We start from the raw sequence: 26,377 nt of genomic DNA on the forward strand, positions 1-26,377 counted from the left end.
CCCACAAATAGTGAGATTTATTGTGGCCATGCGTCTACAGACCCTCCCTGTTTTTTAAAAATACAGGAGCATGGGTTGGTGTCCCCAGAATCGAAAGAATATGTAGACTGTGTGGCAAACAAATGGAGAACACTCGCCACATTCTGACACAGTGTGGGGCCTAGAGCACAGTTATGCCTACAGTGAAATTTGCTCTCACACTTCTGACCAATTCTGGGCTACAATCCTTTGGAATTGAAGCTCTGACATCTGTAGCGCCAGTCTTTTATGTCTGGCAGAGGGCAATAAAGAAGCTGGACTTGGTCCCATAGGCCATGGTGGCGTCACCTGGCTAACAGGCTAGCCTACCCTTATTTTAGATTCAAATGGCTTTAACTGGAGGCCTTAAAGTGCTGCATGATTTTAAAGTTTGTTTAATTAGGTTTCTTTATTTTATGCTATTCATGCAATGTCAATCTATAACGAATTGTGGTTAGTCTTTTTAAACATATGATTTTAATTCAACTTGTTATTAATGTAATACAAATGTATTAGTGTAATATGGTTTTAAATGTAACCAGAGGCACTAAAAAAAACTACAAAAAAACAAAGGATCATCTATCACGTTTAAAAAAAAAAAAAATGTGAAGTGTCCTTGAAACAAAGACGACAAATCTTGATTGATTAAACAAATCCTCTCTTTTATCTTTCTAAAATGTCTAACACCCACCAATTAGGCCACCATTGTGGTCATGGGATCACTTTGTGAGGCCAGAACAATCAATAGCAAGCAGATCCAGTTAGGTAAGTTCGAAAAAATGATGACACAGAGAGTCACAGTGGATTATTTTAATAATTGTCCAATAATCACAAATGGTTTGGTAGTAATATCACAGTTTGTAAGTAACACTAATTTAGAAAGGAAAGTAAGGATGTATAGAAACCTTGCTGAACACCAAACTGTTGTAGTTTGATCTCTAATACGCTGCACTGTTTAGAGACAGTCTGGCCTGTGGAATTCAATGTATACACATAATCACTGCTTTTCATTCCCTTATTAATGTGATTGATACTTAAAGTATTTTAATTGGCGTTGAAATCATTTTGTCAATGATTTCCAACTGTAGTAATGCCTGTTTGAACAAATGTGATGTATACAGTTGGTATTGAATTAAGTAAACACATTTGGAAAATTCCTCATCAATTATCTTGGATTACCAGATGGTGACAGATGGTACTCTGCAAATACAGAGCAGATATGGAGGTGAAACAATGCTCGACTTCTACACTTTGATTATTTTCAGAAACAGATTCAAGTATTGAATTGTAAATGTCTGGCTTCACTCACCTACAAACGGTCCTGGCAATGCAGCTGGAGATTTGAAGCTTCTCTGATCGGATGACACGCTGGAACTGAATGGCTTCTTGTAGGTTGGACTCCCCATCTGGCAAAAAAAACATGATTTGATGTTTAACAATTTATACACTCACTTTTTTTTTAATATAAAACTTTATTTGTTTTTAGTCGAAAAGACCTTTACAAATAATTCATGATTAAATTCCTGAATAAATACAATTAAGAAATAAGGAAAAACAGAAAAAAGAAACAGATAAACATAACAACGTAACATAAGTGACTTATTATACATTATCAACAAGATCCATTCCTCCACAGCTAAAATACACCCGTAAATGCCTATACCCATACATAGAAAAAAAAACAATTAAATAACTCTTTCGATTTCGCTCTCGATAATCTTTACCAGCTTTGTTGTTTTGATTAATGAAGCATTGGTGGAGCCCCAAATACATTTTGCCCAGATCCATTCTCTAGCTACAATTGTATTTGCTTGTATAAAAGAATTCATCACTTTACAACAATCTTTTTCAAAGTAGATGCAGTAAATAAAAAGGTGTTTTAAAGGCTCTTGTGCATAATTGCAAAATCGACATAATTCATTATTATTATCGAATGCCTGTTTATGCCAATGTTTTTTTCTGACTCGTGTATGGAAAAGATCAAATCGAAACAACAAAGGTTCGACGAACATTAGAACAAGGGAACAGTGTTAAATAAGACATGCGTGGTAATTGCCTATGGACAAATTTACAATATTCTGCAAATGAAGCACATCTTTCCATCTTCCTGCAAGTTTCAGCCCAATCGCATTGCAATATATTTTTCTTAATCTTTTCTTGAAAAAGCTCCAGATCTTCAGCAGGGAGATTAATCTTTTCCAAAACCGACAACATACGTTCTTTAAATTGAATCATAGAAGGTATATTATTGTTCGCTAACATTCGGTTTAAACCTATGTATAATGAGTTTTTGGGTGGAAACATAATTTTTGCAAAATTCAATAATAAGGGCCACTTATATCTAGCGGATAGTGAGTTAAGGCCAAGTTTGTGTCTAACAATGGCATTTGGCATAGATAAAGGTAAACCTAAGGTATTGTCCGATTTGGCCGATTCCGCTAACTCCCGTTCCTCCCCACTCTCCTCACCTGATTGAAAGTCCTCCGGTTGCAGTTGCCTGTGAGAGAGATAGTCCTTCTCCTTTTTGTGTTGAAAGTATCTGTCTCGAGAGGAAGCCACAGTGAGTGCTAAAGTATAGCAAACCTGGGGCCCCCTTCCCAAGGCCAGACAGTACGAAGGGAAAAAGCCTGTTCAGGCAGAAAAAACCCTCCGAGGAGTGCAGCGGTTTGAGAGGATCTGGAGCAAGCAGTTGTAGTGGAGTTCTTGAGGCAGTTAGCTGATGGGAGCAGGCGAAGCCGGACATCCAAAGCAAAGAAGGTTCCGGAGAGAAAGAGAGCCACCGGAAAGGGTACCAGCAGAGAAAACAACTCCGGAGCAACAGGAACCAGGGCGGCTGAATGACAGCGCAGCCGAAAGGTAAGGCAGAGAAGGCGGGCGTGGAGAACAGCGCACCGTAGAGCTGAGGGAAGGAAGAGAGAGAGAGATAGTCCGGAGAAGGCGGACTGAAAGTACAGATAGTGACCGAGGAGGTCAAGGCTGGAAAACTAGCGTGTAAACCCAAAGCAGCGAGCTAGCGCAGTGAAGGGGGTTGCAACGCCGCGATCGCTGGGAGAGGAGGAAAGAAATACTACCAGCGACGCCATGTTGGAAAACCACTAGACCGTAGGGTGAGTAACAGAGAAATCACGTAGCGGAACCTCCGCACGCCCTTCCAGCGCGTAACCGCCAACGCGGATACAAACGCCAAACAGGACGGCGAATGACAGTATGCCCCCTCCTAGAGCGTAGGACCCCCGGCTTAAAGGGGAAGCGGGCATGAAACTGAGCCAACAACCGAGGGGCATGAATGTTGGAAACGGCATGAATGTTGGAAACCGGTTCCCACGAGTCCTCCGACCTAGGGTAACCCTTCCAGGACACCAAATACTCCAACCTACCACGGTAGTGGCGGGAGTCACGTAAAGTAGAGACCTCATATTCCCTAGAGGAATCCACCTGAGGAAAAGGCTGGTCGGGAACAGCTCTCTGGTGGACGTCCGGGATGAAAGGTTTGAGAAGAGAGGCATGGAAGACAGGATGAATGCGGCGGAGGTAAGGAGGTAGTTTCAGTCGAAAGGTAACAGGATTTATTTTGGAAAGAATGGGAAAAGGACCCAAAAAGCGAGGAGAGAGTTTAGAAGGGTGAACCCATCGCGGCAAGAACCTGGTGGACAACCAGACCTTGTCCCCTTCCTTCCATTCAGGGCAAGGCCTACGATGTTTGTCCGTTTGGGTTTTGTTGTATTGACAACTCTTCTCCAAACACCTTCTGGCAGTGACGTGTGCATCTGAAATAGACTGCAGTACTTCTTCAGCCGTCGGGGAATTGGTGGGTGACGGAATGTAGGGAAGAAGCGATCTTGGGTGTACCCCATAGTTGCAAAAGAAAGGAGAGAGTCCAATGGCTGTATGAAATGAGTTATTATAAGTAAACTTTGCCGTAGGAAGCAAAGAAACCCAATTGTCCTGAAGACGATTGCTGTAGCATCTAAGGTACTGTTCCAATGTGGCGTTAAGGCGCTCAGTTTGACCGTTGGTCTGAGGGTGGAAGCCAGACGACAGAGCACGTTCCATACCAAGGCGAGAACAAAGAGCCTTCCAAAACTTCGAAACGAATTGGCTGCCACGATCCGAGATGATCTTGTCAGGGAGACCATGAAGACGGAAGATATCCTGGGCGAAAACCTCAGCCATCTCGGTAGCAGTAGGAAGACCAGGCAATGGGGAAAAATGAGCCAGTTTGGTCAAGGTGTCAACTGTAACCATAATACAGGAGCAGGAGTTGGAACCAGGAAGTTCTACAATGAAATCCGTAGAAAGCAAACCCCAAGGGCGAGAGGGTACCTCAGGTTGGGTGAGAAGACCCAAGGGCTTGCCGGTAATGGACTTAGTCATGGCACAAACCGGGCAACCGAGTATGTATTCCTCCACATCCTTTTTGAGTTCCGGCCCAAAAAAAGAACGAGAGATAGTTTCTGTGGTACTTAGCTTCCCACGATGACCTGCAGTGAGTGAATCATGACACCAATTTATGATCTTCAGATGTAATGGACCGGAAGGTATGTATAAACAATGGTTGAGGAATAGCAAACCCTCTTTGTTGGTGTAGGAAGTCTCTCCTCTGAGTAGCGGAACAGTACCTTCCGAAGCAACACCGGCTCGAACCTCTTCCAAAAAGGTATTAGCAACTGTTAAGATCCTATTCCTGTGGAACATCGGCTCTGGGGTATGTCTTTTCTCCTCACATTTGGGACCCTTCCGAGAGAGAGCATCCGCAAGAGTATTGTTGGTACCAGGCAAGTAGGTAATTTGCAGATCATATTGGGCAAAGAAATATGCCCAACGAGCCTGCCTGGAGTTGACACACTCCATATTCTGAAGGACCTTGAGATTCTTATGGTCCGTTCTGATGATAACGGTCTGCCTTGCTCCCATCAATAGATGTCGCCAGGTCTCACATGCGTGTTTTATAGCCAGCAATTCTTTTTCCAGTACGGAGTAGTTGAGTTGGCTGGGAGACAACGTCTTGGAAAGGTAACAAATGGGGTGTTCTCGTTCCTCGAACACTTGTAGCAGAACAGCTCCAATGGCCAAGGCCGAGGCGTCAGTTTCGACGATGAACTGTCTATTCTGGTCAGGATGGCGCAAAATGGGAGCAGTACAAAAAAGATTCTTGAGATTGTGAAAACTCTGTTCTGCTTCGGAAGTCCAGCTAAAGGGATTGTTGGCCTTCTTGAGTAAAGAAGTAATAGGGAGAACTGCTTTAGAGAAGTTTGGGATGAATGAGCGATAGAAATTAGAGAGCCCAAGAAACCTTTGGACCTCTTTGATCGAAGCCGGAGAAGGCCAGTCCAGAATAGCAGAAACTTTGCTGGGATCCATGGCGATGCCTCTTTCAGAAAGATGATACCCTAGATAGGGCACTGAAGTAGCAGCAAAAACACACTTCTCTGGTTTGACAAGAAGTTGGTTGTTTTTAAGTCTTTCCAGAACTTTTTGGACATGGGTTTTGTGATCCTCTAGGGTGCTGGAATATATAAGGATGTCGTCGTCCAGGTATATGATCATGGAGACAGACAATAAGTCTGAAAACATCCGATCCATAAACCGTTGAAATACAGCAGGAGCATTCACCAAACCAAAGGGCATTACTCGGTACTCAAATAGACCGAAAGGAGTGCGAAAAGCGGTCTTCCATTCATCTCCTTTGGCGATGCGTAACAAATGGTAGGCATTTCTGAGGTCTAATTTGGTGAACCAACGTGCACCTTGAACAGCTTCAATGATCTCATGTATTAATGGCATAGGATACCGATCCCGGATAGTAACCTTGTTGAGGCCTCGGTAATCGATACACGGGCGCAATTCAGTAGAGTCCCTCTTCTTGATAAAGAACAAAAAAGCTCCGGCAGGAGACTTGGAAGGTTGAATGAGCCCATTCTGAACATTGGCATCAAGATAATCTTTAAGAACCTTTCTTTCCGCTTGAGTTAAAGAGAACATCCTACAGAATGGAACCAAAGCATTGGGTTCTAAGTCAATGTTACAATCTTCTGGCCTATGGGGAGGTAAGGTTGCTGGCTTTCTTTCGACGAACACCTCCGAGTAAGGGGAACAGTACAGAGGTAGAGCATGAACCCCAGCCAGTTGTGTGGTAGACCCTGTAACAATCTGAGGAATACTGTGGTCAGAAAAACAGTTGAGCTTGCAGTAGGAGGAACTAAATTGTAGTTGATTGTCCGCCCAATTGACATGAGGGTTATGCTTTCTGAGCCATGTGATGCCAAGAATAACCGGAAAATGGGCAGCTCGAATAATGTCAAACCGGATTGTCTCAGAATGTTGAAATATGGTAACCGATAGATCCTCGGTGGTGTGAGTAATAGGTCCTGAAGAGAGAGGAGAACCGTCAACCCCTTCTACCTTTTGATCTTCTTTGCGAGGCAAGGTACGGAGACCCATCCTTTTGGTCCAGATGACGTCGACAAAGTTTCCGGCGGCTCCGCAGTCCAGGAGTGCGAGACACTCAACTGTTCTGCCGTTGACCTTTATAATAACAGGTAGAACCATAAGCCTAGAATCCTCAGGAATGTATGGAGCCGAAATAGAGAGAGAGACATAGGGATTGGTGGATGAATCAGAAGCCCCTCGGAACCAGGTCCCTACTGGCGCCGAGGGAAACCGTTTCCCTGACGTTTCTGAGGAAGTTCAGTACATTCCTTGAGGAGATGTTGATCCGATCCACAATAGGCACATAGACCTTTCTCCTTCCTTCCTTCTTCTTTCAGCCGCGGTAAGAGGTCCTCTAGTAGCTCCAATCTGCATGGGTTCGTCTGTAGTATGGGAAGGAGAGGAGGAGACGGTGGAATCGGAAAAATGAACGGTTGTTCGTTGTTTTCGGCGTTCTGACCTTCGTTCCTGCAGTCTGTATTCAATTTGTAAGGCTGCGGAAAGCAGATCCGAAAAAGATGGTGGCCTGGATGCCCTGGCGAGTTCGTCCTTAATTTCCTCCTTAAGGCCTCGCCGAAATATGGCAAATTGTGCCTGTTCAGACCACCCAGCACCCGAAGCCAATCTCTTGAATTCTGATATGTACGATAGAACATCCGATGACCCTTGTCGGATATCCAACAGGTCCTCGCAGGCGGTGAAAGTCAGTTCGGGTCTCTCAAAGGTTTGCTTCAACAGGGTCTGAAAACCAGCAAAATCGTGTAAGATGGGATTAGCCCCGGTAACCAGCGGAGTAACCCATGCCAGGGCATTGCCGGTCATGTTCGAAACCATTAACCCGATCTTTGTCTGGTCGGTGGCAAACAGCCGGGGCCTGAAAGTAAAATATACTAAGCAGGCCTCCAAAAACTCTTTGATCTTTTTAGGAGTTCCATCGAACTTCCCTGCCGAAAGAGCCATGACAGGAAGTTCTGGGGATTGTGGTTCGCGGGCAGTAATCATCTGTTTCAATACTACATTCTCTGCCTTAACAGTTTGTAACTCTTGGGAGATTCCCTGAATGGCCTTCCATAATTCTTGTATCTGCTCTTCTGCCGACATCTCTTGGCGTTGCAATCTGTCCGATTTGGCCGATTCCGCTAACTCCCGTTCCTCCCCACTCTCCTCACCTGATTCAAAGTCCTCCGGTTGCAGTTGCCTGTGAGAGAGATAGTCCTTCTCCTTTTTGTGTTGAAAGTATCTGTCTCGAGAGGAAGCCACAGTGAGTGCTAAAGTATAGCAAACCTGGGGCCCCCTTCCCGAGGCCAGACAGTACGAAGGGAAAAAGCCTGTTCAGGCAGAAAAAACCCTCCGAGGAGTGCAGCGGTTTGAGAGGATCTGGAGCAAGCAGTTGTAGTGGAGTTCTTGAGGCAGTTAGCTGATGGGAGCAGGCGAAGCCGGACATCCAAAGCAAAGAAGGTTCCGGAGAGAAAGAGAGCCACCGGAAAGGGTACCAGCAGAGAAAACAACTCCGGAGCAACAGGAACCAGGGCGGCTGAATGACAGCGCAGCCGAAAGTTAAGGCAGAGAAGGCGGGTGTGGAGAACAGCGCACCGTAGAGCTGAGGGAAGGAAGAGAGAGAGAGAGAGATAGTCCGGAGAAGGCGGACCGAAAGTACAGATAGTGACTGAGGAGGTCAACGCTGGAAAACTAGCGTGTAAACCCAAAGCAGCGAGCTAGCGCAGTGAAGGGGGTTGCAACGCCGCGATCGCTGGGAGAGGAGGAAAGAAATACTACCAGCGACGCCATGTTGGAAAACCACTAGACCGTAGGGTGAGTAACAGAGAAATCACGTAGCGGAACCTCCGCACGCCCTTCCAGCGCGTAACCGCCAACGCGGATACAAACGCCAAACAGGACGGCGAATGACAGGTATATTTCCAGATCTGCCCTTGTAGTTGATCAAATAAAGGACGCAAATCATATAAAAAGTTCAACTCCATACAACAATATAGCCTCAACTTTTTTCAAATAAAATTCTAGAAGTGGAATTAACGAGAATTTGCAAATTTTCTGTAGCAAGATCTTCATTTGACATTTTAGGGGCAATGATTTAACTATTAATAGTTCTTTCATTCTTTTATACGAGTGTTCTTGGTTAGAATGAGCCCCAAATAAGGTAAATGGAGGGAGATTGCGATGGACGAGGCACCAATTTTCCATACAAAGTGCCATACTTTTTTTTTTATTGGAAAAAAAGATAAGGAACAAGTTACTTACCTGTAACTGTTGTTCTCCAGCATGGGTCTGGCATGGATTCACATGCTCATGAATATTCCCCGTCGTCAGGCTGGGAATCCTCGGTAAAGAAAAAACCAGTATCAGTTTCGTTTCTGATCTGTCTTTCGTAGTAATAACCAATCACTGGTCTCTGCGTCATACTGACCACAGCCAATGACTGCCCTCTACCTAAGCACCGCCTCTGGCAGCCATCTTCAGATTTGGAAGCACGTGAAGTGGCAGTATGACCAAGTGAAGAGCCGCAGAGGGGTAGGCGGGAGGGTTCGCATGTGAATCCATGCCAGACCCATGCTGGAGAACAACAGTTACAGGTAAGTAACTTGTTCCTTCTCCAGCATGGGGTCTGGCATGGATTCACATGCTCATGAATAAAGAATACATAGCAGTACACACGTGCACAACCATGGGAGGTGGCAAAGGCTCAACATTAAGCATTACATCAAACCCAACATTAAGCATCTTACCTCCTCACCAGGCTCACCTCAGGCGAACAGGTTGCGCAGCACTGCTTGGCCGACCCTGGACTCCTCCCTGGAATCCCGATCGACGCAGTAGAATTTCGTGAAGGTGTGCGTCGACCTCCACGTAGCAGCTCTGCATATGTCCAGCAGGGGCACACCAGAAAGGAACGCCGTGGTGGCTGCGATCACTCTGGTGGAATGGGCTCTCGGACGGCCAGGCAGCGGTCGGTTTGCCAACCGATGACAGTACATGATACAGCCGGAGAGCCATCTGGAAATGGAAGCCTTCGAGAGATCCTTCCCCTGATTGACAGGTCCAAAATTCACAAAGAGTTGTGACGTCTTCCGAAAACACTTTGTGCGGTCCACGTAGAACTTCAAAGCTCTAGCCACATCCAGCGAGTGCAAAGTCCTCTCAGCCGGCGACGAAGGCCACGGGAAGAACACAGGCAACACCAAGGGTTTGTTGAGATGGAAGTCCGACGGTACCTTGGGCATGAGGGAGGGGTGCGTCCTGAACACTACCCTCGTGTCGTGAAAAGTCAAGTACGGGGCCTTGCAGGAAAGGGCCTAAGGGCCTGGATCTCTCCCACCCGTCGTGCGGAGGTGATGGCCACAAGAAACGCTGTTTTCCACGACAGAAACTTCAACGGGGCCGAGTGCAGAGGCTCGAACGGAGGTCCCATGAGCTTGATCAGCACCACGTTGAGCTCCCACCCCGGGGCCGGAGCCTTCACCGGCGGGAACGATCTGAACAGTCCCTTCATGAACTCTTTCACCAGACGATGAGACCACAAGGACGTTCGGCCCGTGGTCCTGGTGTATCGGGAGATCGCAGCAAGATGAATCTTGATGGACGCGTGTGCCAATCCAGCTTTGGCCAGCGTCAGCAGGTACGGCAGCACCTGGGGGGCCGTAATCCGTAGAGGGTTGATCTTCTGTGCGTGGCACCAGACAGAGAACCTCTTCCATTTGTGTCCGTAGCATTTAAGAGTCGAGGACGCCCTGGCCTTTGCAAGAACCTCTCTGCAGTCGGCCGGTATGTCGTATCTCCAAACTCTAGCGCTGCAGGAGCCAGGCCTGCAAGTTCAGCGATTTCGGATTGTGGTGGAAGATGGCGCCTCCTTCCCTGGATAGTAGATCCGCATCCACCGGCAGCCTGATTGGCGGGGACGCTGATAAGTCCAGAAGGTCCGGGAACCATATCTGCCTCGGCCACGCAGGTGCGACGAGGATCATCCTGCACCGTGACCTCTTGAGCTGGTTGATGAGCCGGATTAGCAGTGGCAAAGGAGGGAACGCGTAGAGGAACAGGCCCTCCCAGGGGAACGAGAAAGCATCGCCCATGCTCCTCGCCTGCCTCCGGCACTTGGAGTTCGTCGCCGTCGCGAACAGGTCGATCTGGGGTGTGCCCCACCGTCGGAAGAGGCGATCCACTAGATCCTGCCGTAGTTCCCACTCGTGGCACGAGCGCAGCTCCCTGCTGAGTGAGTCGGCGATGGTGTTTTTTATCCCTGCCAGATGAAACGGCACCAGAAACATCCTTTGGGCGACGGCCCAATGCCACACGTCCTGCGCCTCCTTGGACAGTGCTGGGGACCAGGTTCCGCCCTGTTTCCTGATGTAAAACATGGTGGTGGTGTTGTCGGTGAAGATCCTCACCACCTTGCCCTTGAGGGACGGAAGGAAAGACCCGAGGGTCCAGAACACTGCACGGAGCTCCAGGACGTTGATATGGAGGGACTTCTCCGTCGGGAGCCAGAGGCCTCTCGCGTGCAGATTTTCGGTGTGCGCTCCCCACCCTTCCAGGGACGCATCCGTGGTCACTGTCTCCTGGTGGTCTGGGGTCTGGAAGTCCATGCCCGCCGTCAGATGTGCGCGGGTGCCCCACCACCGGACCGCTCGGCGGAAACTCTCGTCGCGTGTGATCCTCTCCTCGAAGCCGCCCGTCGTTTGGATCCAGCGCGCGTCCAGGAACTCCTGCAACGGGCGCATCCGGAGCCTGCACATGGGAATGAGGTAGATGCAAGAGGACATCATTCCGAGGAGGGACTTGATGGACCTCACCTTGGCCGCGTCGGAAACCAACATCCGCTGTACCTTGCCCAGGATGGACCTGGTCCTTTCCTCCGACGGGGAGGCCAGAAGGGACACTGTGTCGAGCTTCGCTCCCAGAAACAGTGCGTTTTGCGCGGGTACCAGGTGGGACTTGGCGTAGTTCACGGAGAATCCCAGGTCCGTGAGAAGTTGGACGGTCCTTGCCGTGTGCTCCACGGTGAGCTCCCTTGTCTTGGCTCGGATGAGCCAGTCGTCCAGGTAGGGGTAGACGTGGATCCCCTCGCGGCGCAGCTGCGCCGCCACCGGTGCAAGGCACTTGGTAAATACCCTGGGTGCCGACCGTAGTCCGAAGGGGAGGGCTTTGAACTGGTAGTGACGCCCTTGGACCACAAACCTGAGGAATTTTCGGTGCCCCTTTAGGATGGGAATATGGAAGTAGGCATCCTCCAAATCCAACGACGACAGGAAGTCTCATTCCTCCAGCTGACCCAGGACGTGCTGGAGGGTGACCATCCGGAACTTCTGCGCCTTGATGAACTTGTTCAGACGTCGCAGGTCTAGGATGGGGCGCCATCCTCCCGTCTTCTTCTTCACGAGGAAGTATCTCGAGTAAACTCCGGAGCCCCGAAGCCTCTTTGGGACGCGTTCGATGGCGCCCTTCCTGAGCAACGCCTTTACCTCCAGGAGAAGCTGAGGGACGTGAAGCTCTCTCCTGGCCACGGGGGGGACGCGCGGGCACCTTCTTTGAAACTCGAGCGCGTGGCCCCGGGCTAAGGCGTCCAGCACCCAACGGTCGGTGGAGATGGACTCCCACACGCTGACGAAGCTCACCAGCCGGTCTCCCACCGGGGTGCTTCGGTGGGGGCCCGACCCCACGGCCGGTTCAATCCTGTTTCGACGAGGCTTTGCCGCCTTGACCACCTTGGCGACGACGGCGGGGTCCTCCAGACTTGCCTCGTCCTCTGTAGGCCTCTTGAGACGACGAGCGGGCCGCTTGACGGTAGGTAGAGAAACCGCCGCCGGAACCTTTGGAGGCGCCCTTGCCTCCGCTGCTCCGAAAGGGCGTCCGTCGTTGCTGTAGAACTCCAAGGGCCCGGGCCGTCTCAGTGTCCGCTTTAATGGCCTGAAGGGAATCGTCCACTGTTTTCCCAAACAGGTTGTTCCCATCGAACGGCATGTCCAGGACTCTGGTCTGTACGTCTTGACGGAAGTCCGTAGCCTTGAGCCATCCACGCCGCCTAAGGCACACGCCGTTGCCCAACTGGCGAAACCCAGTGTCGGCGATGTCCGTCGCAATAGTGATGGCGTGGTCCGACGCCACCTCACCTTCCTGTAGGATCTCCAGGGCATCCGCCCTCTTGTCGTCCGGTAGGAAGTCCAGCAGGGGAGCCAGTTTGTACCATAGCTCCCTGTCGTAGCGCGCCACGATAGCCAAGGCGTTGGCCGCTTTAATCGTCGTCGCTGCAGACGAGATGACCCTGCGTCCCATAGCGTCCAATTTCTTTCCCTCGCCGTCCGGTGGGGAAGTCGATGTGGAGGCCGCACCCCCCCCCCCGCTTTCTTCCTGGCCGCCGCGGAGACGACGGAGTCCGGGGTAGGCTGCGCCGGGAGGCACAGGGGGGCCGCGTCCGGGACCCGGTACTTCTTCTCGTACCGGTCTCTTCTAGCTGGCGTCGTGGAAGGGTTCTTGAGGAGGGCGAGGCCCTCATCCCAAATGTCGTCCAGTAGAGGCACCGCGAGGACCGTCTTCCTCTTGGCCTCGCGCCGTTGATAAAGGAATCCTTCCTTTTTCTTCTCCTCAGGGCAGAGTTGGAAAAGCTCGGATGCCCTGGCGATCATGGAGTGGAACGATCCAATCTCGTCGGGCGGAGAGGCCCTGGTGGGAGGTGACGACGGGAGATCCTCGTCGTATACCTCGTCGTCCGTACCCATCGCTGCCGTGTCATCCCCTCGGGTGGACGGGGAGGAGGGCTGGACGGGTCGCGACGGCTGAAAAGGAGGTGGAGGGTGAATCCTCCTTTTCTTGGGAGGGGGAACACCAGAAGGTCCCGGTTCAGGATCCCCCGACGGGAGAGGTTCCTCCGTCGGCAACGGTTATCTCTGAGCATAAGGACTGTATAGCCAACAAAATGGCCGCCGAGTTGTCTTGCGGTGCTGGCAGAGGGGAATCCGACGGGCGATAAGGGGCCCCGTCGGCACCCTCGACGCTGTCGTCACCTGCGTCGGGATCCATCCCGACGGGCCGGTCTTCATCCACGCCAAGGCCGTGGCTTAAGACCTCGATCAGCTCTTCCTCTGAAGCCGAATCTACGACGACGCCCTGCCCCCCTATTTTCTTCCCCGCCGGGGATTTCACAGGGGTCCTATCGATGGGCACAAAAGAGGACTCCCTCCGAGGTGGCAGGGAGACTCTGAGCCCCGAGGTCGCCACCACTGGGTAGCCTCCACAGGCTGAGCCAGGGCCGCCGCGACAGTATCGATAGAGGGCTTGGCCGGATGGATTAAGGCCTTCACCACCTTAGGTGCGCTCACCGACTTATCCTTGGGGGGGGGGGGACACTGCCTCGCTCCCCCTTCGATGGGGCCTTCGAGCTCGACCGGGGCCTCTCCAGGAGCTTCGCCGGGTGCTCGCCCTTCCTCTTACCCGACCCAGAGCGTTGGCTCGTGGCTGAAGGTGCCGGGGAGGGTGCGCCCTGCCTGGTGCCCGTAGAGCCCGACCGTTCGGCGCTCCCGGTGCCAGCGGACTCGCGGTGCTTGGCCTTATGTTGGACCCCCGTCGCCGGGGCGTCCTCAAAGGTCTTAGAAGACCGCTCGGATTTCTTCCTCTTCTTCTCGCCTGACGGGCTCTTCCCTTCCAGCCAGTTGGCGAGGCGTTGGTGGCGGTCCTTCATGGTCCGCTCCGACATATTGCCGCAAAACGCACAGTCCTTCTCCACGTGCGTCTTGTCCTCATGTAAGCAGTAGAGACAAAAGGAGTGTTCGTCCTCCTTAAAGACGTTCTGCAGCTGGCATCCAGGGCAGACCCTGAACAGCTTTCCGGGCGTCGAGCTTCCCTTCTCCTGGGCCATGTCCGGGCCTGAGAAGCTTCTGGAGTCCTCCAAAACGTAGCTTGACGAAATCCTCACCCTTGAGGGGCGCAGACGAATCCGACACGGGTCCCCGTTGATCGGATGGAGAGTCGGTGGAGCTTGAGGCTCTTTTGACCGGAAAAAACGAAGTTTTGAGAAAAAAACGTGAAAAAATAGCACTAACGCTCCAGAGCAATAGCACGAGGATCCCAACACATGAACGTGCGGTAAAAATCTGAAGATGGCTGCCAGAGGCGGTGCTTAGGTAGAGGGCAGTCATTGGCTGTGGTCAGTATGACGCAGAGACCAGTGATTGGTTATTACTACGAAAGACAGATCAGAAATGAAACTGATACTGGTTTTTTCTTTACCGAGGATTCCCAGCCTGACGACGGGGAATATTCATGAGCATGTGAATCCATGCCAGACCCCATGCTGGAGAATATTGGATTTTTGTGGATTGACGGTAAGATTATTGATGTTACAGTAATGCATGAAGCTTTCTAGTTTCATTTGAAGTCCAGTCTGCATACGGTCGAAAAGCAGAATATCATCTGCGTACGCTAGCCATGACAAAGAAACAGCTCCGATTCGAATTGCAAAAGATTTATCCATGTTCCATATCTCTTCAATATCAGCTAAATAGAGATTGAAAAGAATGGCTGCAAGGTTGCAGCCCTGTTTTACTCCTGTGAAACATGGAATGGCCTGCGTTAGGGAACCTGCTCGATCAATTTTCACTTTAAAGTTTGTTGGAAAGTGCAACATTTCTATGAGTGTAATAAGATATTGAGGAAAATTAGCTTTGCGCAATTGTTCCCACAATTTCCCTCTTACCACGCAATCGAAGGCTGCTTTTAAGTCTAAGGGTGCAACAAATATAGGACTGTTGGCAGGGCAAGTAGCATGTGTAATGATGTGTGCCAAAAGACACGCATTAAGAGGGGTCCCCATCCCTTTACGAAACCCTACTTGTGATGGACAGAGCATCATTAATACGTGAGAAACTTTCTAGCTCTTGTAGAATCAGGGAGGCAAACATTTTTGCTGAGACATCAATAATCGCAACAGCTCTGTAGTTGTTGGGATCGGAGATTGAACCTTTTTTATATAGAGGAATGATAATTGATGTAAGCCAAGAACTGGGGATTTTTTTAGATCGAAACATTTCTTGAAACGTGATATGAAAGATAGAACACCAAAATATAGGATCATCCTTGATTAAACACGGGGGAAGCTCATCGGGACCAGCACATTTGGAACCCTTCAGTTTCTGAATTGCAACGAGTATATCTGTCTTATCCCATGGACAGCAGTTGGGAATTAAGTGGCATTCAGGCGGTTGTTCAAAAGATGTAAAGTCTTCAGGAAGGGCATATTTGGAGAGAAAGAAAGAAGACCAAGTTGCACTATCAATCCTTGAGTCGAATTCACATGTGGTAACTTTATCTATTGATCTTATAGTTTTCCAGATCTCTTTAGTTTTACGGTTCCATATTAGGTTAACTATTCTTTGATTTTGCTGTATTTTATTCAAAATACGAGCCTCCTTTAGTGCCTTTTTATAGTTAACTATAATAAATGTTTTTAATATTATATATTCAGGATTGACAAAACTCAACCTGGACTTCTTTGCCACACGAAGATCAGCGTTTTTCTTTCTTTTTATTGAAGCCACCATAGTACAATATGCTCTTCCTTCAATTTTGCCAACATCTTACCCAACCATCGTATGAGAAATATTCACCAAATGTGAGGCAATCATCTCAGAATTCCAGTTTAGTATTGTTGCATTGTCCAAGGGATTTCCCCCATTGCATTTCCATAAATCTCTATTTACTAGAGTTGTGAATTTCCTGCATGTAGCTGAAAACCAGTTGATTGAAAAACGTGGTCTGTTACATTGAATGAACGACAGCTGAGAGGCAGGAGGACACCATATAAAGTAATTTGGAATAGACGATGTTATCATTATGTGATCCCCCAAGGCAGTCTTAATGGTATTGACTTTAGAAAGTCTTCCAGAAAGTTGCTTAGAGGAGAACATATGATCAATCCATGATTGTGCAATACCACGTTTCCATGTGAACTTCTTATGAGTATCTGCTGGAGCTATTAAGAAAATATTCCAGGCTTTAAAAAACTTGCTCCAAACATTCCCTTTTTGTAAAGAGGCCTGAGAATAAGAAGAGTTGGAACCCATACTGATGACATTGGTTCCAAATAATGCGTTAAAGTCACCTCCAATGAGGATTTCCGCATGTGGTGCTTTACTAAAAGCCTCATTGAGAGCACCACCCAATAATTCACAAGCTTTTTCAATGGGGTATTGGCAGGGGTTCCAATATAATGAAATCAGGAATAGGTTTTCATTCAATTTCACGTCAAAAGAAATATCACATAGAATGAAAAGGTCAGATTCATATACATTGTTGATAGTAACATTTAGCCTAGTATCAATCAAAATCATCAGACCACCTGTGGGTCTCCCTTCTGAACCTTTATTCGCATGATGTGAACACATCAAAACCATCGGGTTCTACCCTCTTTGTTGCCATAGTCTCCTGCACCAATAAAATGTTGGGAAGGGACTCTGATTTTACCCTTTCCCTCCATTTTAACAAGTAACAGATGCCACAGCAGTTCCATGACACGATATTAAGGTCATGAATTTATGACGTAGCCGTAGGATTGGTAGTGTTCACAATTGATGTGATCAAAGGTTCGAGCCATTTAAAGCATTTGTAAGTGCGGACAGTTGTTCCATCATATTTTTATTGGAATCATTTGGACCCCGTGTGGAATCAGTGGAGTCAGTGCTCAATTTCAGTAGGGGAGGTTGAAATTCCAAGGAGTCCATCACTATTTTTATTTGAGAGAATCCGACCATTTCCAGTCCAAGGATCAAGAGATCACTCTGGTGCTCCCAGATCAATTTCGCAATTATAGGCGATAACATTTTGGACAACATTCTGTTATTCCCATTCGGAAGTCTGATCCACTCAATGTCTTTTGTCACCAAACTTCTAAGAGATGGAATCTTATAGAGCGAATTCATTAGCAACGATCGATTAATACGAACCGTTCCATTGATCTTAACGTCACTCTTCCATCAAATGGTGTTTTTCATCTCTCAAGGTATATTTTGAAACTGTGGGAGAATTTGATTGAGTGCATCTTCAGAGGGCATCTCTAGTTGATTTTCGTCAACACCGACCTCTTTTTTTACTTCTGATGCGCTCCTACACGATTGCTGTTGAGATTTCGATAGTGCAACCATTCCTTGATTGATGTTTGCATTTGATGCTTTCTCCGATAGTCCGTTCTCTTCAACAGGGGCTAAGGACATTGGAGGGTTCAAGATTTGACCATGTTCATTCCTACATTGATTGTGATCTCTCAGCTGACCTTGCTTAATATGGATGTCCATTCTGGCCTTTCCATCTTTAGGAATTGATTCCAGTAATGAAGCTATTTTTTCCATCACTTCCTTGGAGGTCTCAGACTTTGACCGTTTTTCCTCTTGCATCCACGGAATCAACGTCTCTCCTGAGCTTCCTTCATTACATTTGATATTTTCGTTTCTCGTGAAACCATCAGTTTTCTTTGTTGAAATATCTGTAAAAAACAAGGTTAAGTGAGGTTTATCTTTCTTTCAGTGAGTACACTTAATTCCGTTTCCATTTGAAGTTTTCCTTCTTTCTCAACACGCTCACCACTCGCAGATCTCAAGTTCAGATTTTGTTTTTTCATCATAGTGGCCGACTGTTTCGGAGCAATTTCTTGCGTCGTTGTAGACCTCAGTTGCAGTGCATTTTTGCTCTCCTCATTCAGCTCATTTAATTTTAAATTTTGTTCGGAGGGAACCGGGAACCGCGAGCGTTAGTACTTTGCAAGTGCTTGTTTGTATTGCATTATCACTAGCCAATTCAGAAGATAATTCTCGCATTTTTTTCTCTCCACGCAAAGAGATTCCTTTGTTTTTGTGTCTTCTTTTTAGAGCTTTGAGAGGGTTTTTCTTAGCTCTTCTTGATAAAAAATAAAGATTCTCCTTTTCGTTTGAACAATCTTGTTGTGATTCATTGAGCTTGTCCTTTTCAATAAGATTTATCAAAATCGAACGACTATCAGGAGTAATTTCTGTCACGCTTGTGTTCAAACAGGGTACTTCCTCTACTGTGAGCATCTCCAAAATGTTATCTTTGGAGTTCACCTGAACCAAGAATGTTTCAACTTGTCGGAGTCTATCATGTTGCAATTTTGCTATTTCCAAATAATCAATTTTTTCACCATCTGGAGGGATTAACTTATCCACTCCTATGTTATCTTTTCACTGAAGTATTTGCGCAAATGTCACTGGGATTCCATGAGAAAGAAACGGCTCATCCGCTGTTTGAGATCCCACATCTTTTTTTTCCAACTTGGACATTAGAGTGTAGCAGATCATTTTTTATTATTGAGGCTGCTCTTACGTGGCACTCTGAGTGGTATATGTAACAAGCTTCTTGCGCCAAGATGTATCCTTCAATTTTTGCTAATTGCGTAGTATTTGTCACAAGGTCCTTTGTGATCTCCTGCAAGAGGAGATGAGAGTATTCGTGCCCTCGATCTAGCAAGTTTAAAATTCTTGTGAATTTTGGTAGGTCGCTGATCTTCTGCTCAAGCAGTTCTTCAGGAATTTCTTGTGATAAAGGCAATTCAGGCAAGTTGGAAAAGTTAAAGACTGGAACAGACGTATTCAAATTTCTCTGTTCAGAAGATGGATTCTGTGTATTTGTGTTATAAGCATATTTCATCGTAGGCGAACTAGTTCAAGGAATTTGTATGACATTTTTCTCTTTTTTCCCGTATCAGAACTCGGAAAACTTGACTCTTTGACACTTGGTTTATGGAAGTGTATGTGTTCCATGAGCATTCCCTGTGTAGAAACAGGTGTAGATGGCCCAAGAGATAGCCTTATTCTTTTGTCTAGATCAGACAATTACTGGAGCAAGCATGGAAATGTCGGAAATAGGAAGGTATTTGTGTTCATGTAGATCAACAATTATTTTTTGTACGTTATGTGTATGATCATCTGCAGCAAATGGATCATTTGTGATGTTGTCATTTGCTTTTTTTAGGGAACATATTTCTTTTGGACCCGCTAACTCTACTTGGCTTTCTGGTGCCAAAGTCTTCTCAGTAATGGGCTTAATTTCCTCAGAGAGGATTGACATGGATAAGAATGACAGTTTCCCATTAAGTGAGGCTGAGGGACTATTTTTTGTTTTTATTTGCATTTTTTGGAGATTCTATTGTAGGAAGCGTTTTTGAAGGACACTCCTTCCGCTTTTTCCCGTTTCTCAAAGCCGAATCCATAAAGCAAGCGATATGAGAAATGGAAAGGCTTCAGAGCACTTTGGAAGAGGCAATACAAATAACACAACTTTCAACTCAGTAAATTCCTATCTATTTACCAAGATAAGATAAGCAGTTTCCTAACAGTTATTTCAAGAGTTGTTATTCACGATACACCGCCCAAAGGATATCTTAAATGGTTAATAAGAAGCCCCGCAGCCCGCGCCACGCGAACTGCAAACAATACTTCAGAGTACTTCACGGTGCGCGGCGCAGGTGCGCCAGGGCTCGGCTATTTGTTTAGACTGGGGAGGCGTTGCCACCCAAAAGGGTGGGTTCTCGTGTAAAGGACACACCTTAAAAAAAAAAAAAAAAAGAAAAAGTGGCTGTAAACATAAGCTAACCACGAGAAAGTCACTATTCAAAAAGCATTATCAAATAGTCACGTCAGCACAACGTGAACACAACACTTGACTTTAGGCGATAAAGGTAACACGTGGGCACAACGTGAAAGTAACCGTGCCTTACAGCAATGAAGATAACATGTGGGCACAACGTGAAGATAGCCCGTTCCTTGTATATGTAATATAGATTCAACAACAGTACACCACGTGAGCGAACTCAAGTAATCAGTCATCTTTTTAGGAATGTCGATCAAAACACTGTCCAAGCAAGAGGTGTATCAGGCTCAGACGTCCTGACCGCTTCCGGAGATCTGATGGTGTATGAGAAACGCCACGGTCTCAGAGTAGCGGAACGCACAGCAACGGCAGCACACAGAGAATAAGGCACCCGCCCGCAGCAAACAGTACTTCACAGTGTATACACTCACTCTTTACTTATGGTGCAACAAACCTACATTATGATTAATAAACTGGTCAGGGCTAGGGTTAGAGAAATGTTTAACAGCTAATAGTGGGAAGTCTAAAAAAAATATCTACTTCTAAATGAAAATGTATCAGGATGTGTTGAACTCAATAGTGATCCCTTAGTGCTCCTGTTGTTCCACTCATGATAGAACATAGGATACAAAACTTATCTAGCAAATCCTCACCACTCCAGGGATACACTAAACTTCAAAGAAATGTCCAAACAATGTGGTCAACAGAAGAGTACCTTTACTATGCTTTCTGAGTCTTTAGCCTCCCGGCTGTCCTATGCTAATAACATAACACTTCTAAATATTTAGCCAAACCAAAAGTCCAATACCTACTCTTCAATGTCAATCCCCATTTGTGTGCAAAAACGAATAAATGTGTTCCTTCCCCAGGCTTACAAGAATCCACCAGGAACTTTGATTACAGAATTCACAGTACGTCCCTCCAGGGCCTTCCCATCCTCCGCCTCCATTTCTTTCAGGGTTATTTCTTCCTCGGTCTCCTTTGTTTCAAGAGTAATTAATTCACAGTAGGGCCCTCCCATAGGCCCTCTGGGTACAGTATTAGCAGTAGGCCTCTTTCATAGGCCCTGGGTTGCAGCATTCAAAACAGGCCTTTCTCCTAGGTCTTGGCTTACAGGGCTCACGTCTCCCTTTGTATCAGGGTGTCTTCTTTGGTCTACTTTGTATTAAGAGCACAGGATTCACAATAGGTCTCTCTCATAGGTCTCGGGTTACATAATTCAAAACAGGCCCATCTCTTAGGGATTGGGTTACATGACTCACAGAAGCCCTCTCTTTGGCCTGGGCACCTCCTACCAGAGCCTGGAAGCTTTTATTATTGTTCCCCAGAGGTTATGGGAAGAAAGCAACAGGCTTTTGACATAAACTCAGACTAATTTAAGACAGCTTTTCATATCTCATGCAGCCTGTAGCCATTGAAGCAACAGAAGATGTTCTTCAAACATACAGCATTCGTACGCTCTGCAAGATCAGCCGACGTCCAGGAAATTGTGCTATCCTGTTCAGGCAGATGAGACAACCACAAAATGACAGCTAACAGCCTGTTTTAACTTCACACCATTAGGTGTTAGCTTTGACTTCATACCATTAGGTGCCATCTGAGAGAAGCTGTTTGACCTCACACGGGAAGTGACACATCTGATAAGGGTTTGCGAACAGAAACATTGTGCACATTCGCACAGCTAAAGCCCATGAGGTGCCATACAAAGTACTGAGTGACACGTGAGAGAGATGTCTCTTGATAACAGATAGCCGACTAATATAGTATTAGGAGATACTGGCTATCTTTGCAAGGTAGCCAGGATCTCCTAATATTTTCCTTACAAGAGGTGTTGGGTTAACCTCGTCCCCACCTGTGACCTTGCACAGAACCATCCAAACCAGCAGATCAAATATCAAGCTCAGCACTGGAGTGCTCTATCATAGAGCCCACCCTTCGACTAATATAGTAGCCCGCAGAAGCATACCATGCGTTATGCTGCAGCGCTTCACAAATGCCATAGAGTACATTGAAGGCATTTATTACACGGATGCAGAGATCTCACTGTGAGGTGCAAAAACCCACCTAATGTAGTTTTACATAATAGGCCTGTCTCGAACAAACACAGTTATACACTAGCTCTAGCCCTCACTGTTCCAAATAGCAGATATGACAAACGCACATGTGCAGGGAAACCGTGTTACTGGATACATATAAAGCCCAGTACAAAAGGGGGGAAGAGAAGAAGCCCAGCAGACTTGCCAGTTCATTCAAGCCGGAGGGACTGGGGACGTGTGCAGAGCAGCAGCAGCATAGGAGCGAGACAGCCAGGCCCAGCTAAGTAGAACTCGTCAGCCCAAGAAGGAGCTGTTTCATTTGAAGCACACTCCGCTCTAAAAGTGTATAATTCAGAGTAATGCGACAAGAGTGGTATCTCTGAGTGCAAGAACTTTACCATTCCTGACTGTATGTGCTTAATCACATTGATAAGCACATGAACCTAGGCATGCCTGTCTTTTAGCGCTGAGACCCATCCTAGAGCGAGTGTTGACATGAATGGCTGATGACCAGGGATCCGTTTTCACAGTCTCAAATGAGGTGTAAAGAAGAGGCTCATCATCACGCATAATCATAGGCAATCAAGACATGGATGGGACTTCTTAGAGATTACCGTAGCATTGCTAATAATAAAATAACCTCATGCCCCAGTCACGTTACACAGACCGGCAAAAGACTTTTCTAAAATGCTTTTTAATCAAAAGGGGATAGGTGGGTACAGAAGGTGGCCCAACAGGAAATCAATATTCACATCCATTGCAGAACGGCTGTCTTTTAAAACTGGGGGGGGAGGACGTGAAAGTTGAGAAAAAACCCAGCAGCCCTACTAGTTTTACAGAATGCAGAGTCCACGCACTCATCGAATTATTCCCAAGACTAAGCAACACACTAACTGGATAGAGGTCCTGTTAGACTCTGGGTCTAATTGACATTTCCATATTTGAATGCAGCCACAAGGCACTGTTGGAGCATACAAAGGCCCACAGAAATGCACAAATAACTACACCCAACGGGCTGACATTGGCAATTAATGCCAAAGTTACTCACAGTAGTGACTACCTTACTCCTAGTCCCCTTTCCTCCAAACTTGTGGGACATTCCGTCTTTTTAGCACTTTTTAATAGCATCAAAAAATGTAGTCTTGCTTTTATTTTTACACTGGGCCACCGCATGTGACCGTAGCCCTGCCTTCCTAAACTCCGGGCATCGCCCTTCAGTCCTTTTCTATCGCCATGTCTAAGACCATTTAGCAACAATAGAGGATGCTTATTAGAGGGGACGGCGGGCGGGCGTATTGAGGAAAGGGGACTGTGGACTAGGAGTAAGATAGTCACTACGGTGAGTAACTTTGTCATACTCCTACGTCCCGTCCCCTTTCCTCCATACTTGTGGGAGATTCCCAAGCACTGACCAAAGGTATTACGGGTGGATAGACATTTCCTTATCGGAACAATTTCTTAAGAACTGCCTGGCCAAATTGGGCATCAGCCCGGTAGCTCAGGTCAAGACAGTAATTTTTGCAAAAAGTCGATGGGGAGGCATGCGCAGCCGCCTTAGCAATAGACTCCCAAGGGAAGTACTTTTGGAAGGCAACAGCAGCTGCTTTGCCAAGGACCAGATGTGCATGAATGCCCTTTGGTAGTTGAAGGCCTTGAATCTTGTAGGCCTCGGAAATACATGAAGCTATCCAGCGGGAGATGGATGCTTTTGAGGCTGGTTTCCCTTTTGGGCCACCAAACGTGACAAAGAGTTGTGAAGAGCTTCCAAGTTCGCTCAAACTATCGAGGTAGAACTTCAGAGTCCGTCTGACGTCTAGGTTGTGCAGGACCCTGTGAGCATCAGAGACTGGGTTCGGGAAGAAGACCGGTAAAGATATTGACTGGTTCAAATGAAATTCAGAAATCACTTTAGGAAGGAAGGAAGGATGAGTGCGAAGCACAACCTTATCCTTATGGAAAGTTAGGAACGGATGTTCCACAGAAGGAGCCTGAAGGTCACTTTTTCGTCTTGCAGATGCTACCGCAATCAAAAAGGCCCCCTTCCAAGACATGTACTTGAGTTCAGTAGTGGCCATGGGTTCAAAAGGCTTATGACAAAGCGGTGAGGACCACATTCAGATCCCATTTCCATTGACGATCCGCCGCCATGCAGAATGGGACTGGAATGATCTTGGAATCCGATTCCGTAGCGTGGGACCAGCAGCTCTGAAGAGTGCACCTCATTTTCAGACGTGCAAGAGGAAGAGTTAACAGGCAAGAGGCCATGAGGCCCAGGAGTCTCTGGAACCACCAGGCCGACATGTGAGAGGACTGCAGGAAGAGCTGGCACGTGGTTGAAAGGTTCACAAACCTGCTCTCCATCAGGAACACTCTGGTACTGACTGTATCCAACAGAAGCCCAGAAAGATCAGGTCTTGAGCGACCTTCAGACGATTTCTGCCAGTTCACCGTCAGCCCAAGTTGGAACAGGAGCTGAAGGAGTGACTGAAGATTGGCCGAAGCGTCCTGTGGGCAATGACTGCGCAGGAGCCAATCGTCTAAGTATGGATATACATGAATCCCCTGCAGTCTGAGGAATGCTGCAATGACCGACACGATCTTCGTAAAGACACGCGGTGCCGAGGTGAGACCAAACAGAAGCACAAAATACAAGTGTTCGATCCCCATGGAGAACCGCAGATATTATCCATGCAGGCTCCAGATCAGAATGTGATGTATGCATCTTGAAGTTCAACCACGCTGAACCAATCGCCCTTCTGGAAAGAGGACTTTATCTGGCAGGGCGTATTCATCTTGAATTTCTCTTGGAATAGAAAGAAATTTAACTTGGATAGCGCGCAGGCTAGCCTGGTTGGGTTTGACCACTGTAAACAGACAGGAGTAATAGCTCTCCGCTTGCTCCCTCAAGGTAACAGGTTCCACTGCTCTGAGGCCTAGAAGTTGGTTCCACTGCTCTGAGGTCTAGAAGTTTCTGTACCTCGGCTCTGAGGAAGGGCGACCCAGTCTGCTGGAGAGGAGGGTGATAGGGTGGGGTAGGAGGGAGGGGCAAGGAGAAATCCACCCGAGCGACTGACAAAACCCATCGGTCTTCTATGATGGTCTGCCACGCCTCCAGATGAGATGAATTTCGGCCCCCCACCGGAGTCTCGTGTGACCGATGGAAAATATCATTTAGATGTTTTATCGGCAGAGACCACCCGTTGCTGAAGAGGAGGCTGTTGGCAGAAAGAAAAACCGGCCACGTTGCAGTGTACGGCGGCACCCACCAGCTGGAGCAGCTGCTCTGTGCGCACGGCCGTCCTGAAAGCATCTGAAACCAGAGAAGGACCGCATTTGAGACCCCAACCTCTGAGTATAAGGTGTCTTTGCTGGCATTTTCGCAAGGACCGACAATGACTTGGCAGTTCGAGTACTCACCTTGGTCTTTGTGAGTTCCTCATCCGTGGAGGAGTGGAACAGTTCTTTATTCTCGAAGGAGAGATCAAGCACCTTGTCCTGAACTTCCTTCGAAAACTTTGTAGCATGCAGCCACGCTTGGCGGGAGATGTCTACTCCGACCATAATGCCTCGGGCGGAGGTGTCTACGTGATGGGCCGCAACCTCCAGTAGATCCTGCGCCAGAACCCTGGCGTCAGATAAGCCGTCCTTGAAGTCTTTGAGCCTATCAAGACAAATACATTCCTGAAATTCGGCTAGCTCCTTACACAGTTTGGCATTGGCAGCCACCAAGATAAGCTCAGTATTAGCCTGATGCAGCTGAAGAGCAGAATTGGAAAACCCCTTTTCCCCCAAAGGCGTCAAGAAGCTTGTCCTCCTTGGAAAAGATCTGAGACGCTGCAGTGGAGGATGTAGAGGCCAGCTTCGACTAGTCCGTAGCTGCTGCCACCACCGTCTAAGAGCGGAGCGGGCATGCAGACAAGGACATGTCCTCAGACGCGTGAAGCTTATAGCAAGCATCAATTTTCTTGTTTAGGTGCTGCCCGGAATGAGGTTTTTCCCAGTCTTTATGGGCCTCAGCCGCCACTACGTCCTTCTGAAGGAACAGGCTGGTGCGCTCCTGTGTCGACTCAAGCCCTGAAGTCGTGGTTGACAGAGCAACCGGAGTCCTTTCCACAGGGGAAAGTGGAGGCAGAAGAGGTAGTGGGGGATGAGGCCCCGCAGGGAGAGGTGGAGGAGGTGGCACTACCAGAACCTGCATAGGGATTGCCGGAGAAGGGGCCGGTTCAGGCGGTTTAGGAAACATTTCCGTGAATAAATCCTTAAAGTACGCCTTCATGGGATCAGAATGC

The 26,377-nt window shown here is 47.6% G+C and overlaps 1 protein-coding gene across 6 annotated transcripts in view; it reads right to left on the bottom strand.

Moving 5' to 3' along the window:
- Window positions 1-26,377, bottom strand: part of FANCA (FA complementation group A) — a 3,206,914-nt gene that overhangs the window by 3,033,883 nt on the left and 146,654 nt on the right. For all 6 annotated transcript variants that reach the window (XM_069646037.1, XM_069646039.1, XM_069646038.1 and 3 more), the window contains exon 3: window positions 1,328-1,424. In XM_069646037.1, the coding sequence (XP_069502138.1) occupies window positions 1,328-1,424 (97 nt within the window). The remainder of the gene's footprint in view (window positions 1-1,327; window positions 1,425-26,377) is intronic.

Source organism: Ambystoma mexicanum, chromosome 2p, assembly GCF_040938575.1.
Source record: "Ambystoma mexicanum isolate Mex_15411 chromosome 2p, UKY_AmexF1_1, whole genome shotgun sequence".
Taxonomy (NCBI): Eukaryota; Metazoa; Chordata; class Amphibia; order Caudata; family Ambystomatidae; genus Ambystoma; species Ambystoma mexicanum.